At 46.6% G+C, this 18,928-nt stretch overlaps 1 protein-coding gene across 1 annotated transcript in view; it reads left to right on the plus strand.

Annotated features, from left to right (window-relative positions):
• Positions 1 to 18,928, plus strand: part of LOC149278654 (dysbindin-like) — a 74,428-nt gene that overhangs the window by 9,676 nt on the left and 45,824 nt on the right. Inside the window, exons 6-7 of the mRNA XM_089501898.1 lie at positions 12,887 to 13,019; positions 18,327 to 18,349. Of these exons, the coding sequence (XP_089358024.1) occupies positions 12,887 to 13,019; positions 18,327 to 18,349 (156 nt within the window). The remainder of the gene's footprint in view (positions 1 to 12,886; positions 13,020 to 18,326; positions 18,350 to 18,928) is intronic.

Genomic DNA, 18,928 nt, shown 5'->3' on the forward strand with positions numbered 1-18,928 from the left:
AGTTTATTGCACATATGGTAACATATACATGGGGTAAGGTACCGAGTACATAAGTAAAACAGCAGAGCAAGTTACATATACAGCATAGGCAGAGCCTGCACACGAGTAGGAGTGGCAAGGAAAACACGAGACATTGAGAACAATAGTTGAGCAAATCAGGTACCTACAAGAATAAAGCCACCCCCAAGGGGGAGGACAGAAAAAGGCCAATAGGCCAATCGGTACCCAATAATACAGTGCCATAAAATATGTAAAACAAAAGGAAACAAAAAACAGAATAAAACAAGTCTGTCCCAGGGTCCAGCAGGTAGCTCCGCTTACAAGGTCACGTTAACCAAAGGCACGAACATACAAAGATAGACCCAGTAGGAGAGTAGTAGCTGACCCCTAGAGGGACACAGGTAAAGGGCGATGTTCCAGGGACGCGATGAACGACCTCCAGTGAAACCACTTAAGTTCAACTGTATGACCTGCCCCCCTAGCTGACCGTATGAGAACTTCCATTTGGTAAGTGAATTCGACCTGATGTACCCAGGCCATAAAAGAGGGAGGGGAGACTGATTTCCAGTGGCGGGGGAGGACCGCGTTGGCCGCGTTAATCAGATGAAACGTCAAGGACCGCTTGTAGCTAGAAAAAGAAGTCTGTGTGTGATGGAGCAGAATGGCCTCAGGAGAAGCCTGGAAATCGGGATCAGCCACCTCACGGATCACCGTCGTGACGGAATCCCAAAAGGGTCTAATATCTGGGCAGGACCACCAAATATGCAACAGGGAGCCGGGATGGGCACTACACCTCCAACAGGTTGGGGGACCCGAGGGGCGAATCTGTGAACGTCTAGGGGAACCCTGTACCATCTCGTAAGTATCTTAAAAGACGTCTCCTGCATTCGACTAGACACCGACCCCTTGTGGACGATAGAGAGGATCTGAGACCAGTCCTCCAGTTCAAATGAGCAGGCCAAGTCCCGCTCCCACAGGCTAAAATAATACGGCTTGGCGACCGGCTCGGGGGAGAGCAACAATGCGTACAATTTAGATAAAAGATGGGGCGGCTCCTCAGTCTAACCTTGCTCACAGTCTAACCTTGCTCATATTGTAGTCATACCCAAGCCCGGTAAGGATGCTGATCATTGCTCCAACTATCGGCCTATATCCTTGATTAATACCGACCTTAAATTGTTGGCCAAGGTTATGGCGCTACGCCTACGCCCATATATTCCCTCCTTAATTCACAAGGACCAGGTCGGATTTGTCCCCGGGAGAGAGGCTAGGGATAACACCATCAGGGTGTTGAACCTGATAGCTTACGCGTCTGAACATAAGATACCTCTCGCTTTAATCTCTATGGATGCCGAAAAGGCTTTTGATAGAGTCGCCTGGCCTTTCCTCTTCCAGTCATTGTCCTCGATTGGCCTCCGGGGGACTTTCTTCAATCTTATTAGATCCCTCTATTCCTCCCCTTCCGCACAAATTAAGGTGAATGGCACCCTGTCTGCGCGCATCCGCATTCGCAACGGTACTAGGCAGGGCTGCCCCCTTTCCCCACTACTGTTTATACTGGCGATGGAGCCGCTCGCTTCCGCACTCAGGAGGAATGTCGACATCACTGGCCTTCATATTGCCAATCATACCCATAAGCTTGCAATATATGCCGATGACATGCTCTGCATGGTCACTCACCCGTCCACTTCGCTTCCACACATCGTTAGGGAATTAAAAATTTTTAAGGATCTCTCTAATTATGCTATCAACCTTCAGAAATCGGAGATTCTGGGTATCAATGTTCCACCCCCTCTACGTGACCATTTGGTACGGGCCTTTCCCTTTCGCTGGCAACCCACGGCTATCAAATATCTGGGCCTTTGGATCCCAGGGGACCTCTCCCTTCTCCGGTCTTTAAATTTTGACGCCCTACTTTCCTCGGTGCTCAGCGACCTTCGTAGATGGGCTGTGCCACATATTTCTTGGTTCGGTCGTATAGGTGTGATTAAAATGACTGTACTTCCAAGGTTTTTGTATCTATTACAGTGTCTGCCTATCTTTCTCCCCAGGGCTTACTTTAAGGCTTGCAATAGGGCCTTCCGTAAATTTATCTGGGGGGATCGTTGTCCTAGGCTATCGTTCCATCATCTGGTTAGACCCAAACATAGGGGGGGTCTAGGGGTTCCCAATGTGGAGTGGTATTGGTTGGCTTCACATCTTCGCAGGGTTGTGGAGTGGTCGCTGGAGGTTCCGAAGCTATGGGTACCTTTAGAAAATTCATTTTTGGCGCATCATATATCAGCAGTGCCATGGTTACCGGACCGATTTCGCCGGCTCCTGTTGCACAACCATCCCACGATTCCGGCTACGCTCCGGGTCTGGGGTAGGCTCGCCAACCGTTGTCTCCTTACTACCTCACCGGGCCCCCTGTTTCCGCTCACCCATAATCCGGTCCTACCCGCTGACCTCCGACGGGGCATATCTGGGTGTTTCCCTCGTCTGACGACGAACCTTGTTAGAGTTTATCACCTTTTACAGGGCACTGAGTTTAAGCCTGTTGCTGATCTGATTGGTCAGGCCCACCCCCCCTTCGGGACGGTATTCTTGCACCACCAGCTAAAACATTACATCTCCTCCCTCCTTCCGAACGCCTCTCTTACCAGGGAGCTCACCAATTTTGAACAGTTATGTGTCCTGTCTACTGAGCCGTCCCACCTGCTCTCCCACATCTATTCACTTTTAATTGATGCTCATTGCACCTCGAAGCCATTTTATCTTAGTCTCTGGGAGAGGGATCTCTCCATCCAGTTTACTGACGCTGATTGGGAGAAAATTATGTTACTCACCCACAAAAGTGTAATCTCGTCTAAGGTACAGGAGTGTGCGTTTAAGTTGTTGTCCCGATGGTATAGGGTGCCACTGGAGCTAAACCGCTTCCTTCCGCAGGTCTCCCCCCTGTGTTGGAGGTGTGGTGAGGCGGACGGCTCCTTTCTTCACTTGTGGTGGGAGTGTGGGGATGTCCGTCCGTTTTGGGGGGCTGTGGCCAGGGTAATTGTAGATGTGTCTGATCCGGATTTTGTTGCTTCTCCTGAATCTATGTTGCTTCTCCATACTCCCTTGTCCTTCGGTGCATGCAAGAGGTCCTTAACTATTCATCTGCTTCAGGCTGCTAAGTCGGTTATCCCGCGGTTCTGGAAGAGGCCGGGACCTCCCCCACTGGAAGCCTGGTTTTCCAGGGTTAATTACACTTATCAAATGGAGGAGCTTGTGGCTGCGTCCCGGGGGCGGGAGTACAAAAATGGCCTCAAGTGGCTCCCTTGGTTGTCTTTCGTGACATCAGCCCGTTTCTTTGCTGTAGGTTATGGGCGTCCTCCCCGGTTGCCCCCTGGCAGGGATTCTCAGACAACTCCACCCACCCCGTCTTCTGACCATTAAATGTATTGTGTGTACATCCTTTCTTCCTTTGTCCGATTGCATTATTTCCTTTTGGTGTCTTACCTCCGCATTGAGGGACCAGTTTTCTTTTGTGTTGTTATCCAGTTTTTTTTTGTTTCTCCTGTTTCTCCGTTTGCTGGCACCACATTGGCTTCACGGACTTACTGTTCCTGTTTTCTGCCGACGCAGGTGTTCACGGACTCTGGTGTGCGGTTATACCTCGATCCTCTTCTGTATTTGATTTGGTGTAATTGGTTATTTGTTACCGTGGATCGTATTTGTCGTTTACTCTGTACTCTATGATTGTTGCATACTGTACACTTTGTCCTTGTCACCTCTGTATTTTATTATTGTGCTTGTTTCAATAAACGGAGAATTGACAAAAAAAAAAAAAAAGATGGGGCGGCTCCTTGAGTTCAAGACAAAACCTCTCCAATTGAGTAAGCGGACGGTCCAGATGCGGCCGAACCGCCAAGGAAGAAACAAAATGCCTAAGTTGATGGTAAAGGAACTGGATGGAGAAGGGGCAGGGACCCGGGCCCGACAGGGCCTCTAGAGGCTGCATAGCTGCCCCAGTAACCACATGGCACAGGCGCAGGGTGCGAACCCCCGGAGGGAGAAAAGCCTGCAAGCCCCCACCCGAGCGACCCGGGGGAAAGTCCGGGTTCCCCACCAAGGGAGTCAGAGGGCCAGGAACCCTACCATCCCGTAGCAACCTACGGAAGACCCGCAGGGTGGGGAGAAGGAAGGGGTGGGCAGAGTACGTGACGCAGCCCACAGGGTCGCCAATCCACGGTAACACAGACAACGGGCACAACAGGAAGGACCCTTCCACAGAAGCCCACTGCTTAGCCGAGTCTACAGACCATTCGATAACGCGGCGTAGGTGAGACGCCTGCCAATAAAGCTCTAAACTCGGAAGACCTACCCCCCCCTGCAGTCGCTGCCTAATCAAGTAGGAGAACGCCAAGCGGGACGGCCTGCCCCTCCAGACATAGCGCAAGAAAGTCCTCCGGCATCTCTGGAAGAAAGACCGCGGGAGAGCTATGGGTAGCGTCTGAAAAAGGTAAAGGAATCTGGGGAGAAGATTCATCTTTATGACCCCCACCCTCCCAAACCAGGAGATATGAGGATATGCCCATTTACGCAGGTCCGATTCCAGAGTAGACAACAAGGGCTCAAAATTAAGATTGCGCAACTTCGAGAGGTCCATGGGAATACGCAGACCCAGATACTTAATAGAATCATCCCTCCATTTAAAGGGGAACCCAGTCCGAATGTGGTTACAAAGTTGCGCCGGAATGTGAAACCCCAGGATCTCCGATTTGGACAGATTGATTTTATAATTGGACAACACCTGGAACCTGGCAAGCTCCGACAGGACAGCTGAGAGGGACCGAACCGGGTCAGTGAGAGTCAAAAGGATGTCATCCGCAAACATCGATAAGGCGTAAGACCGGGGTCCAATCCGGACTCCCGCAATATCCGGGTGGGCCCGGATGGCATTCGCAAAGGGTTTGAGAACTAAAAGAAACAAAAGGGGGGAGAGGGGGCAACCCTGCCGCGTACCGTTCGCCAACGTGAATGGATCGGACAACAAACCATTAACGGCCACCCGTGCGGTCGGGGAGTCATATAAAGCCCTAACGCAGGTCAAGAAGCGAAGACCGACACCAATCCTCGAGAGAACCCCAAAAAGGAAGGACCAGGACACCCGGTCAAACGCCTTCTCGGCATCCATCGAAGCTACGATCAACGGAAGGCCACGAGATTGGGCACGGGCAATTATGTTTACCACCTTCATAGTGTTGTCTCTTGCCTCACGCCCGGGGACAAACCCCACCTGATCGGGGTGTATGAGATGGGGCAAAAAGGGCAACAGGCGATTCGCCAAAATTTTGGAGAATAACTTCAAATCAACATTGATCAAAGAGATAGGGCGAAAACTACTACATAAATCTAAGTTTTTGTCAGGTTTAGGGATGACCACGATATGCGCGGACAGGGCCTGCGGGGCAAATGGAGCACCTTGGGCGATGGCGTTAAAAAACGAGACCATGTGAGGGCCAAGAACGTAAAGGAATTTCTTATAATAGCCAATGGTATAACCATCCGGGCCAGGACTCCTACCAGCCGGAGAAGTTTTCACGACCTCAGCTACCTCGGCCAAGGAAATTGGGTGGTCAAGGAGGGCCCTGGCGTCGGGTGGCAGGGTTTTGGTGATGAAGTCCGATAAATAAGCTGTAAGAGCCTCCTCCGACTCAGAAGGGGGAGTCCCCGGGCGCGGCAAATTATATAAGGACGTATAATACTGTCGAAAACAGTCGGCAACCTCCTCCGAACGGAAGCGAAGCCGACCCGCGGGGTCCCTAATACGCGGAACATAAGTCTGTGCCCTCTTAGCCCTCAGTGCCCGAGCCAGGAGCCTGCCAGGTTTGTCCCCAAATTCATAAAACTGACGCCGTACCAGAAGATAGTTACGCTTAGTCCTATCATCAAGGAGGGCCGCTAACCGCGCGCGAAGAGCAGAAAGCTCCACCTGGGTGGAGGGAAGGAGGGTCAGCTTGTGGCGGGCCTCCAGACGTGCTATTTGTTGCGTAAGGTCTAAGATGGTGGCCGCGCGGTTCCTTTTAACGGAAGCACCCAACTTAATCAGGTGGCCCCGCAAGACCGCCTTATGCGCTTCCCAAATCGTAGGAAGCGAAACGTCAGGGGTGACATTCTCTGCAAAATAATGTGTAATGTGAGAGGACAATTGGGAAACATGGTGGGGGTCACTCAATAAGTTCTCATTGAGACGCCAATGCCATTTGGTCCTGGGGAGGCCCGAGAGAGCCAGCTTCATAAAAACCGGGGCGTGGTCACTAATCGTAGCCACACCAATGCTAGCCGAACACAGGAGCGACAAATGGAAGTGGGACAGAAAAAAGGCGTCTATGCGCGAATATTTACAGTGACTAGGGGAAAAATAGGTATAATCCCGCACAGTGGGATGGAGGGCTCTCCATACATCCACCAACTGGTTCAAACGCAATTGATGGTTTACCTTACGAATCATAGAAAAGGGAACATGGGAACTCCCCGAGGAAGTGTCAATCTTAGGGTCCAACACCATATTACAGTCCCCCCCCAAGATGGTAATACCCTCCTGGAAATCAGCCAATTTGGACAGGATCGAAGTAACAAAACGGGCCTGATTACTATTAGGGGCATATATATTTGCCACAGTGACTCTATGAGAGCCCACATAGCCCTTGACGAAGATAGCTCGGCCCTCAGTGTCCTTCCACGTCTCAGAGGGTCGGAAGCGAATGCACTTATGGATGAGGATAGCCACCCCCTTGGTTTTAGAGGAAGGGGAGCTGGACAGAAATGAGTGAGTGAAGTGTCTATTTAAAAGAGGGAATTCCCTGTTAGCAGAATAATGCGTTTCTTGCACAAAGGCAATATGTGTCTTAAAGGAATGGAGAAACGTTAGGAGTTTGGAACGCTGTTGGGGTTTATTGAGACCTCTGATGTTCAACGAGACCAAGTTAAGAGATTGAGGAGCCATACAGTATATTGAGAGAGCACCGGGAAGAGCACATCTGAAACCGTGGAGCCCTGGGACAAGCAAACAAACCAATAAAACAAAACATAAACCAAACTGTGTGTAGTGTGTGTAACGTGTGGTGCGATGCAAGGGACAACATCCCTAGTGAGATTGCTGCTGCAATATGCAGGGTGAGCACGGGGACTGCGAGCAGGCCCAAATCAACCGTCCACACAGGGACAGGAAGGCTCTGGGGGGGGGGGTTGCCGAGGAGGGCAAAGAAAGGAAGGACCGGGACGGTCCCTAAAAGCACAGGTGACAGGGAAGAACTATACGTCCCCGTCAACGGGACTGAGACGAAACATAAGGACCGCTATGGGGAGAAGAACCCGGGACCCAAAGCATCGGGCCAAGGACGCCAAGCGCCCTGCTGGGTAATGACATGGATGTGTGAAAGGAGCAAAAAAGAAAAATAAAGAAAACAATGTAATGTGGCAGCGAGCAGAACTTAGACCGGTGAGAGTCAGACCCCCACAATCTCCAGGGGACCCAACCGAACTAGGAGAGGGGGGCCACCCAGACTTAGCCGAGCGGAGACAAAAAATGTAGTGTGGTGCACGAGCGACGACGCGTGTATAACGGAAAACCGGAACGGACGAGCGAACGAGGAACGAAAAATATAGAAAAATGCCGAAGTCCGAAGAGTCAATATGGCAATGTCCAGAGTGCCTCACCCCCGACGGGCGTGAGAGCACAGACATGGGAGCCGAAGATGACACCAACTCACCACCCGGACCGGCAGAGAACCCCATCGAAAAGCGTCCACCAGCCAGGGCTCAGGAGCTCGGCAGAGGACGGAAAACTGGTAGTGAAGCCAGACACTCAAGGGTCTCAGTCGGCCGCCGTCTCTGTAGTCGCGGCCCGTCGAGACCTCTTCCTGCGTTGCACCGGGGCCGTCCAGGACCTGGCCGTTTCGGTGAGCTGCTGCGGAACCTCAGCGGAAAGTTCCCAGTCCGGGAGGCGAATGGCTGGAAGATCCAGGTGAGTGAGAAAAAAACTCCAGGTCGCTGTGATGATGAAGGGTGAGGACATCCTCCGCTGTGACGGGTTTAAGCGCTCTACGCTTCTGCAGGGTGATCGGGGAGAGATCTTGGAAAATTTTGATCTGGTCCCCCTCGAAATCCAAGTCGCCTTCAGCACAGCCTCCTTAACGGAGTACTCGTGTGAACAGCACACCACGTCCCTCGGGGGTGCCGAAGGGGGACCTTTCGGACGGAGTGCCCTGTGAGCCCTGTCGAAGCGGATCGGGGTATCCTCAGGCTGTTGGAGAAGCTTATTAATTAAAACTTGCAGTGTCTTACGGACGTCAGCCGCGGAGACCGATTTAGGTAGGCCTCTGATGCGTAAGTTATTGCGCCGTCCCCTGTTGTCCAGGTCCTCAAGCTGTCGGTGCAGGGCAGTAAAAAGTTCTGAGTGGCCACGGTGCATAGCCGATAAGGCATCAACCGCCTCACAGGTCTTGACATGATCTTCCTCCAACGTAGCGACACGGTCACCAATGTGCTGAACATCCTGCTTGATCGCGGAGAGATCAGCTCGAACTCCCTGTAAGGCCTGGTCCAAGGCGGAGTCGATCACCGAGACCAGATCCGCCTTCGTGGGTAGCTGCTTCAGGGCGTCCTGCCAGGTAAGTGACTCCACCGGAGGATCGGATAGCGCGGCGTCCCGGTCTAGCGAGACGTCGTCGGAGCAGTCGCTCGCTCGACTCGAGGGAGAAGGCGCCATCTTGGACGCATGGCCTCGAGAGTCGGAGTCCTGGGAGCCCCGGAAAAAGTGCCTCACGGAAGGCGCCAGAGGTCTCTCCCGGGTGCTGGGAGCCTTAGGGGTACCGGCCGAGCGGTTCGACTTCCCCATAATCGCGGCAGCGGAAACTAAGTGAGTAAAGTCCCGAGACGGTGGACAGAGCTGCGGTCTTATGCAGCCATCTTGGATCGGCGCCGGCCCCGCCCCCCATAAACATTACATCATTAAGTTTCTTCTGTACTATCACGATAACTTGGCTTGCAGTTCTTTGTAGAGAAAAGTGTATAGCCAAGTTTTGCATTAAACTTTTGGATGTTGGTTTATCAAAAGTTTGTGATGAGAATATTTTTATTAGTGTGCGATTTTTGTTTCTATATTATACAAATGTAAACTGTACCCAATCCAATAAACATTTAAAATGTACCAAAAACATTATTTAAATAGTGAAAATTAGGCACTTTCTGAAATATATGTTGGCTAATGCACAACCAGAAAGCGCTAAATGGCTTATTTTAAAAAAAAAACCAAAACAACACATTCAAGGCATATGACAAAACTAGGACCGACAGACTAAGGCAAACCAATACATTAGGTAAAGGGGGCTCTGCTATAACGGTTACGTTACATATGATCCGGTTATCTATGTATTGGTGTCACCAGGGCAAGCAGTACCTCAGGTTTACAAAATGTCTCATCTTTGAAGACTCTTTGAAGGCCTGATTTCAATGCATGATATGCATTGTTTACAGAGTGATAAACGACCTAGTGTTGACTAGTTCACAGCATCATCTTCACCTGTTGCATGAAACTGCTTTAGAAGCTCTGCTTCTGTGTTATGGCCTCATATATATTTTGAATTCTTTATTCCTATTCTGCTGTAATTGGGTCTTGACTTGTAAACTGTGCTCAAGGTTGAGATATGCTGTGCAGAGATTTAAAGACTGGAGCAGATAAAATTCTCTAAGCCATTACAAAATAGTGTAAGAAAAGCAGTTTCATGGAATTAACTGACCGGTTGTGGTTTTTTTTAACCAAATCACCGTTGCAGAGCAATTTACCTTCCCTTATTCCTGCTTCAGTAACTCTGATATAACCAGAATATCTGACCCGCTAAATGCTGATAATGGACATCTGAACAACCGGTTTCTAGGGAGGTGTGACATAGTGCTTTGGTACAGGGCTAACAAAATACAGTAGGGTAATGATTTACTAAAGTTGTCATCGGCTTAAGAAATGGAAACGCAGGGCCGTTCTTAATGCAAACATTATGACTGTACGTGATACCTTTTTAAGTCCTTTGGCAGTTTGTGGTTCTTCATTCATAGTAACTCTTCCTCCTTGTGTACCGACTGAATATAGTATAGCAGGGACAGAGGATCTTCAAAAATGCTTTGACAGCTGAAAATAAAACTTACAACAGGGCTCGACAAATCCCAGGCGCCAGGTCGCCATGGCGACAGAGAATTTTGTCCTGGCGCCTAGGTTTTGTCAGCCTCTTACATCCAGAAAAAATTGTGGATGTAAGAGGCTGAGTCACCACACGGGGGCGCTGCTGCTGTCTGCCCAGGAGTCTGGGCAGACAGCACAGCAACTCAGAGCCCGCCCCCGAGCCTGAGATCCCTCCCACGGAGTGATTCTGTAGGCTGAAAACGCGGTTGCTGTTAAACCAGCAATCGTGTTTTCAGCTGCCACAGGCAGCTTCAGGGAAGGGGGTTGTGTGTTGATTGGGCCCCCACACAAGTGTGGGGACCTGACCCAACACCCCCCTGCTGCCTGATCGCTCCATGAGAGCGACAGTGCAGCGTTAACCCCTTCAATGCTGCGATCGCGGCATTTAGGGGTTAATTCCCGTTTTGTACGGGACTCTGCTGCTGGTGGTCTGCCTGGAAGCCCAGGCAGACCAGCAACAGCAAAAACGAGCCCCCACAAGCCCTTTGATGATTCCTGTAGGCATGGAAGCCTACAGTCGTCATCAAAGAGACTCCCCCCTGCAGTGGCTGGTCTATAGACCAGCAATTGCTTCCCAGCTGCCAGAGGCAGATCCAGGGACAGGGGAGAGGGTTCTTTGGTCTCCACATGAGTGTGGAGACCAGCCCCAACACCCCCTGCTGCCTGATCGCTCCATGAGAGCGACAGTGCAGCGTTAACCCCTTCAATGCCACAATTGTGTATGACACATTCGTGGCATTGCTGGGGTTAACATTTGTCCCCACAAACTTGTGGGGACTAAATATCAGTCAATGCTGTGCTCCAATGGAACATCAGCATCGAAAGAGTAAAAAAAAAAACAGCACTGACCTGAAAGTCCAGGGTGCTTCCAGGTCAAACGCTGTGATTTTAGTAAGTGGGCTATGATGATCAGATCACTCCTGACCAACTGTTAGCTTAAAAAAATCCTGGCTCCTAACTTTTTTACCTGGCGCCTAGATTCACAACAAATTTGTCAAGCCCTGACTTACAAAATATTTTAGAATGCAAAGTCAACGAGCAGCCTTCTATTAGCTTGTCATGCGGATGTCTCTTGTGTTTAAGTGTATATAGAAGGCTCCCTTTTAACAAAAAAAGCCATAATTTACACTTAAAAGTGCAGGGTTCCCCTAGAGTAAAAAGAAAACTGCTGATTGCTATCTGGACAAAAGTATTGGGTCACACCACTGAATGATTGACTCCAGGTGTTCACATCACATCACCAAGTACAATGCCAAGCAGTGGTGTAAAGCACGCAGACACTGGACTCTGGGCAGTGGAAACGTGTTCTGTGGAGTGACGAATCACTCTTCTCTGTTTGGCAGTCTGATGTGCGAGCCTGGGTTTGGGGGATGCCTGGAGAGTGTTACCTGCCTGACTGCATTGTCCCCAAAAAGTTTTTGGAGGAGGGATAATGGTATTAAGCTGATTTCCAGGGGTTGTGCTAGGCCCCTTACTTCCAGCGAAGGTAATCTTAATGCTTCAACATACCAAACATTTTGGACGCTGCCAGGGGTGTCCAACCTGCGGTCATCCAGCTGCTGCAGGACTACATCTCCCATAATGCTCTTTCAGCATGAGGAGGCTGAGGAGTATGGGAGATGTAGTCCTGCAGCAGCTGGAGGGCCGCAGGTTGGACACCCCTGGACTATGCTATGCTTTGGGGAAGGTCCTTTTCTATTCCTGCATGACTGTGCCCTAGTGCAGAAAGCAAGGGCCATAACGAGATGGTTGGATGAGTTTGGTGTGGAAGAACAAGACTGCAAAATACAGAGCCTGACCTCAACCCCATTGAACACCTTCTGTATTAACTGAAATGGAGATTTCAAGCCAAGCCTTCTTGTCTGGCATCTGTGTTTAACCTCACAAATGTTCTACTGGATGAATGGGCAAAAATTCCCACAGAAACCCCCATTCTAAAATCTTGTGGAAAGCCTTCCTAGAAGAGTGGAAGCTGTTATAGCTGCAGAGGAGGGACCAACTACATATTAATGTCTGACGGACTGAAGACGGGGGGGGGGGTCAGATAAATGAGAGAAGGGCATTCCAGAGGATGGGGACAGATCTTAAGAGATCTTGCAAGCAAGCATGAGAAGTAGAAATCACAGTGGAAGACAGGTGGGGACCCTCTTTAAAAGTGAGACTGAATTGAAACCGAAAGCGTATAGGTAAATGACATAGGGGAAAGGTGTATGTATAGCGGTAAGTAAGGATAACCCCATATACACTTGCCCCAGTCCCCGGCTATTTTCCACTCTGGAGTGCGAATACATCTCCTTGCATATAATATACTTGTTGCCATTCAGCACTGGCTTGGTAAACAGTGTGGACAGGGGTTTATGAAGATACCCCCCCCATGCAGAAATTGCTCCCATCCATTTAAAAGCAATAGGTCTGGAGGCCATACCAAACCATTATAAAAGCTGAAGTCTCCAGTGGGTTCCTATGCCACTTTTTTTTTTTTGTTTTTGTTTTTGTGTGTGTGTCTTAACATTCTAATGTATGTAAACACCAGCTTGTTACAGAAAAGTTAAGACAGATTGGCCTACAAACTGGGTGTAAAAAGGAACGGATACCTCCAGTCTATTATGTCATTATACTCCCTTTCCTAAGTCATTAAGCCCTTGTCCTAATACTACCTCTAACAGTTGTCCTTTCCCCAAGCAGTTATGCTGGAAGATAGCTTTGAAGATGTTGAAAGACGCCTGTCTGAGCTGGAGGAGTTGTGTGAGCAGTGCGAGCTGCAGAGATACAAGCAAATCCAGTATGTGCAGCTGGAAAACTACAAGAAGATAAAGAGGTTAGTGATCTAAATCTAGAAACAAACATTACAGTTGCATTTCTTCCATGGTGATATGGAAATGTTTTATATGAATTAAACATAGCTGTTATTGAACCATATTCACTTGTCTAATGCCACACCAACATACAACTGTTTAGGTACAGGCTTACATTGTTGACACTTATGTATGCATTTAAGCATGTTTTCTGCCAAAAAAGTGTATTTTATGATACAAATGACAAAATACCAGAGTATGGTCTGAATTGAAAAGTGCCATTGTTTATCTTTTGTTTCAACGGTGATACTAAGTATTTGTGTGTGTATAATTTTTAAGCAAAACCAAAACACTCAAAATACATGTTTTTTGAAGAAATGTAGTCATTCTTTGTAATATTGTACGTTTGCAGCAGCAATATAACAAAATTGTTTGACGCCTTAACATATTTAACACTGGTGGTGATATTCTTAAACCAATGTAATACAGCGTTTGACCTTTCCACAAATACTGTTCCAAGGGATCGGTGACATGACAGTCCTTTTAACTGTAAATCCTACAAACCATCTGGGGGGCACATCTGTGGTGGGCAGACCCAGCACCAGGATTAAAATACCAGAACTGCTGTATATAGGCACCCTGGTGTGGTCCCCAGTTTGTCACAAAGTTGTTGTTTTTTTGGTGTTCCCATTTCCTGGGAAATCTGATTCATGTAGCTAGGTTTGACTACTCTCTGCCTTTTTTTTGTATATCCTGCTCTGTGTACCGAACCTGGCTTTGGCTGACTACCCGTGGCATCTCCTGTTTACAGGAATCTGGCCCTATCAACAGCTCAGTTCCTAACCTAATATGAGATTCCAGAGACTTGGCCTCCATGCTATTGAGATGATCCCAATAGCGTGGAGGCCATGCCTCTGGCATCTCATATTAGAGCTGGACCCTTGGATAGGTTTATCAGGGTGAATAACTCCAGTGGTCTGTGCTCCTAGGTTTACTGTAGGTAGCTGTGACGAGGATTTCCAAACATAGAAGGATAAAACAAATCATAGAAAGTGGTTAGTTACACAAAATTCTGTAATGACCTAGTTAAAAAAAATATATATTTTTTTAAATCCTCATAAGATTTAGTTTCCTGGTTTAATCTGGGCATGTTCACATCTTCATTTTAACAGTGCTTAATCTAGGAAAAAAGTGAAACATGGCTTCAGGCTGTTTCTCATATAATGTACGTTTGCTCATAGGGCGACCTGAAAAACTGACATTTTCAACACAATTGAATTAACATTGGTTAGCTTTTGGCATATTGAATACTGATGATAAAAATTATGCATTTGCAGTATGCTCTCATGAGAAAACGGAAACATATCAAATCACATGGATGGCCGCTGTCTAAGCCTTTTGTTCACTTTCGGATGTACTAATGCAAGGAATCCCTCCGTTCCTGCTTCCTGATAATTGACCTTTAAACATGTAGCTTTAGTAGTGTCATTTTGGCTTAAAATGAATACCATATGGAAGCATTGGGGTGTTGGGTTATTGAAACACTATATATGACCAAAAGCATGTGGACGTTCCTCCTAATTGAGTTTAGATGTGTCTGGCACACCCATTGCTAACAGCTGTATAAATGCTACATCAAACAAAGACATTTAAGGCAACTGTATGTTTCTGACCGTGTGGACTAGTATGGGGAACCCTGACCTTAACCCATTCGAACACCTTTGAGATGAATTGGAACACCAATTAGGGGCCAGGCCTTCTCGTCCGACATCAGTGCCGGACCTCACAAATGCTTTTTTGGCTCAATTGGCATAAATTCCCACAGACATACTCCAAAATATTATAGAAAGGCTTCCCGGAAGAATGGAGGCTGTTACAGCCCCAAAGAGTGAGGAGGAACTGGAATGGGGTGTCTAACAAGCTCATATAGGTTTCATGGTGAAGTGTCGATATAGCTTTGGTCATATGGTGTATTTATTGTTTTCAAAGGATTTTACTTTTTTGTAAACTTTTTTTTCTGGTCTTCTGTCATGTTCCCGAAGCTCCTGAATTGCAATTTATACTATTTGTCAAATAACTAACATTCGAATTTTTTTTATTGAATTTTGTGATGTAGGTTAAGTCTTTTTTGTATGTATTTGTCACCTCATTGATAAAGATGCAACAGTGTCTGTGTTTTAGAGCAGGGCGCTAATGGATTTAATGAAAGGTCAGGGCCAGGTTTCCAGATATTTATTTTGGCAGCATCTGGCCTAGATTTTCTGGTATTCGTGCAACATGCCCTGTTAACCATTTTTACTATCACTGGGGTAAGGGAGGACCGTGCATTGCCAGCACCGCCAAGCCCCTCGCCCCAAGGTCTTGACCAGTGGACTCCCCATGTCTCAGCCAGTAGGTTTGTTACTGTATGTGGAGGTACTCCTGGACCCCATTGTTCTCAGCCACCAAAGTTAGAGGTGTGTGTGCAAGTATGTTATTGTGTGTCACTTCGTGTAGGTAGTGATTAGAACAGGGCTTGACAAATTTGTTGTGAATCTAGGCGCCAGGTAAAAAAGTTAGGAGCCAGGATTTTTTTAAACTAACAGTTGGTTAGGAGTGATCAGATCATCATCATCAGCCCACTTACTAAACTCACAGTGTTTGACCTGGAAGCACCCTGGACTTTCAGGTTAGTGCTGGTTTTTTTTTATTATTAATTATATTTTTTTTAACTCTTTTGATGCTGATGCTCCATTGGAGCACAGCATTGACTGATATTTAGTCCCCACAAGCTTGTGGGGAAAAATGTTAACCCCTGCAATGCCACGAATGTGTCATACACAAGTGTGGCATTGAAGGGGTTAACGCTGCAATGTCGCTCTCATGGAGCGATCAGGCAGCAGGGGGGTGTTGGGGCTGGTGTCAACACTCATGTGGAGACCAAAGAACCTTCTCCCCTGTCCCTGAAGCTGCCTCTGGCAGCTGGGACGCAATTACTGGTCTATAGACCAGTCATTGCAGGGGGAAGTCTCTGATGACTGCTGTAGGCTTCCATGCCTACAGGAATCATCAAAGGGCTTGTGGGGGCTCGTTTTTGCCCCGTACAAAACGGGAATTAACCCCTAAATGCCGCGATCGCGTAATTGAAGGGGTTAACGCTGCACTGTCGCTCTCATGGAGCGATCAGGCAGCAGGGGGGTGTTGGGTCAGGTCCCCACACTTGTGTGGGGAACCAATCAAGACACAACCCCCTTCCCTGAAGCTGCCTGTGGCAGCTGATAACACGATTGCTGGTTTTGCAGCAACCGAGGTTTCAGCCTACAGGATCACTCCGTGGGAGTGATCTCAGGCTCGGAGCGGGCTCTGAGTGGCTGTGCTGTCTGCCCAGACTCCTGGGCAGACAGCATCAGCAGCGCCCCCGTGTGGTTACTCGGCCTCTTACATCCACATTTTTTTATGGATGTAAGAGGCTGACAAAACCTAGGCGCCAGGACAAAATTCTCTGTCGCCATGGCGACCTGGCGCCTGGGATTTGTCGAGCCCTGGATTAGAATATTTAAAAAAATAAAAACTAAAGTTTTTTTTATATTGTCAGTATTAATATTTTTGGTGTTTTAATGCTACTGCATGCACTGGTGCTCTATAAATGTAAAGTAAAATGAAAAAAAAATCTATATGCTATTTGACACCATTAAGGGATATGTACTCCATGGTTTGCCACTGTTAAGAGTAAGAAAAGTTTGCCCTGCTCCAATAATGGGCACTTCATTACTGCATAACCCAAGTATAGAAACATTCGCAAAATGCTGTACCCTACAATTGCTCCCACACATTCATTCCTTTCTGGCCTATAATAGAGATGATTGGGAAGCTTGTGGTAAATTTAGACACACTTTGTCTAGCTAATTCACAGTACGTTGTGCTTTGTGCAAAAGATTAGAATAGTTACAATGAGGCCCGAGAAACGCAGGAAGTGAGATAATTCTAGTCTCCAAAGCTTTTTGTGTTTTTTTTTTTGTTTTTTTTTCTTTTTCTTCCATCACGTCTGCTGAAATACAAAATACATTTGATATTTAAACCTACCCTCCCAAAATTTCCTTATATTGGGATGCTGCATTTTATAGCACTAATAATTCCTAGACTGCTTGTTTTTAATCATAAAATCTGGCATCTTTCATTCTCTCATTCACACCCAGTATTTTTTTTTGTGTTCACTCTGTTAAATTATGGCACTTCTAGAGAGAAAAGGCTTCATGTTCATAATGAAGGATTTGCCCTGTTCTTTTTTGTCTGCAAAGAAATCTTTGTATGGGTGTGAAAGCTCTTTGCTAGGCTTCTGTGAAGTTTTGTAGTACTTGTCATTCCTTGTGCATTCGTTAGATGATGTAATTATCTGTGGGGAGGGGGTAACTAATGATCCCTGCCTTTTATTGAGGGTATGTATGAAAGATGATCTGGTGCATATTTGAAGGGTGATCTTATCATGGCAACCAATACAATGGCACAGTCAACTGGAACATTTCATTAGCTAATGTGATAAGACAAGTTGTCATCTTTAAAACTCTGGACCCCAATGTCTTTACTTAATCAAGTTGCATTAGTATACATGTCTTGGTTGAACTCTATTTGAAAATTGCTGACATTTCTATATACAACAGATGTATGCTTTTTACTTGTCTGTATATACATAAATAAATATTTGCCCTGTTTGTATATACACAGAAAATATTATATCAACTGTGGCTGTCAACTCCCGTGATTTCCCACGTGTCGGTTATCTGGTAGTTTAGTTGCATACAAGTTTTATTGAGTATGGTATGTCACATATACACATTGGGTGGCTAATACAATTATTGCATTGTTGCTTTTTTTTCAATTTTATTCCAATTTCATCTCATATTGAGGCATTAATTTGTTCTCAGATCTAATAAGTCTTCTATAGGGAAAAAAATGGTATTAATGAATTTGACTTTTTTTCACCAAAATAAAATAAGTCTGTATTCTTCTCACATAAATTAAAATGTAATGTATGTTTAGTGGGCAGGATCAGGAAAAATGCTGAATTCCCCGGAAAGATGGCATGATCCAGACATGGCTTTTTCATTTTTTGTTACCATCAGACTCCAGCATTTTTACCATATTATTAATATGCAAATTTAGTACATTTCTTACATAATTAGAAACCTTTCCATTTACCATTTCTGAATGTAGTCACTGGAAAGGTGAGGGTTTTGTTTAGTTGTTTTTGTTGGGGGGGGGGGGTTGTGTGTAAGTAAAACATTTTTTTAATGCATTTCTGCAAGGGTTTAATATGTATTTTGTAGCTCTGATTATGTCTTTCTTTTTTACAGGAAGGAACTTGAGAACTTTAAAGGTAATATCTCGTTTTATACATTAAAAAATATATATATATATATTTCTAGAAGTGGTATTGCTGACTATTTAGGAGGATTCTAAAGTATTTTAGTTGGTATACCATATATTTTGAAAAACAAAATACTGTCTGCGCTTCTCACCCTAATAAAGTTGGCAACAAATATATAAACATAATATAAATGAGAGGTTTTGGTTATATGAATTGGCCAAAGCATAATTAAGCTCACCCGACACGTCAAGGCACACTCTCAATAGGGTGAGATCCTACTCTCACCTCCTACATAGTGGGCACACAAAGCAGTTTATACTGCTACCAAAACCTTATTAATGTGTTGGGGGAGGTGCAATTAAACCTCCTCCCATTTAACCCCTGGACAGCAAGCTGCAACCAGACGGATGAGGAGCCAACAACCTCAAATATGTGCAAACAGGGAAAAGAAAAAATGTCGGTGCGCTAAGCTAGTCTCAGGCTCAAATAATACAAATGTATAATACGAGGCCTACCAAACAGCGTGAGCATGCTGCAAATACAGTATATTTTGGCTTGCATGTTTTCCTACATTCTGCACAAATACAG

This window comes from Sceloporus occidentalis, unplaced genomic scaffold, assembly GCF_023333645.1.
Source record: "Sceloporus occidentalis isolate IW3139 unplaced genomic scaffold, rSceOcc1.0.p SCAF_186, whole genome shotgun sequence".
Classification (NCBI taxonomy): domain Eukaryota; kingdom Metazoa; phylum Chordata; class Lepidosauria; order Squamata; family Phrynosomatidae; genus Sceloporus; species Sceloporus occidentalis.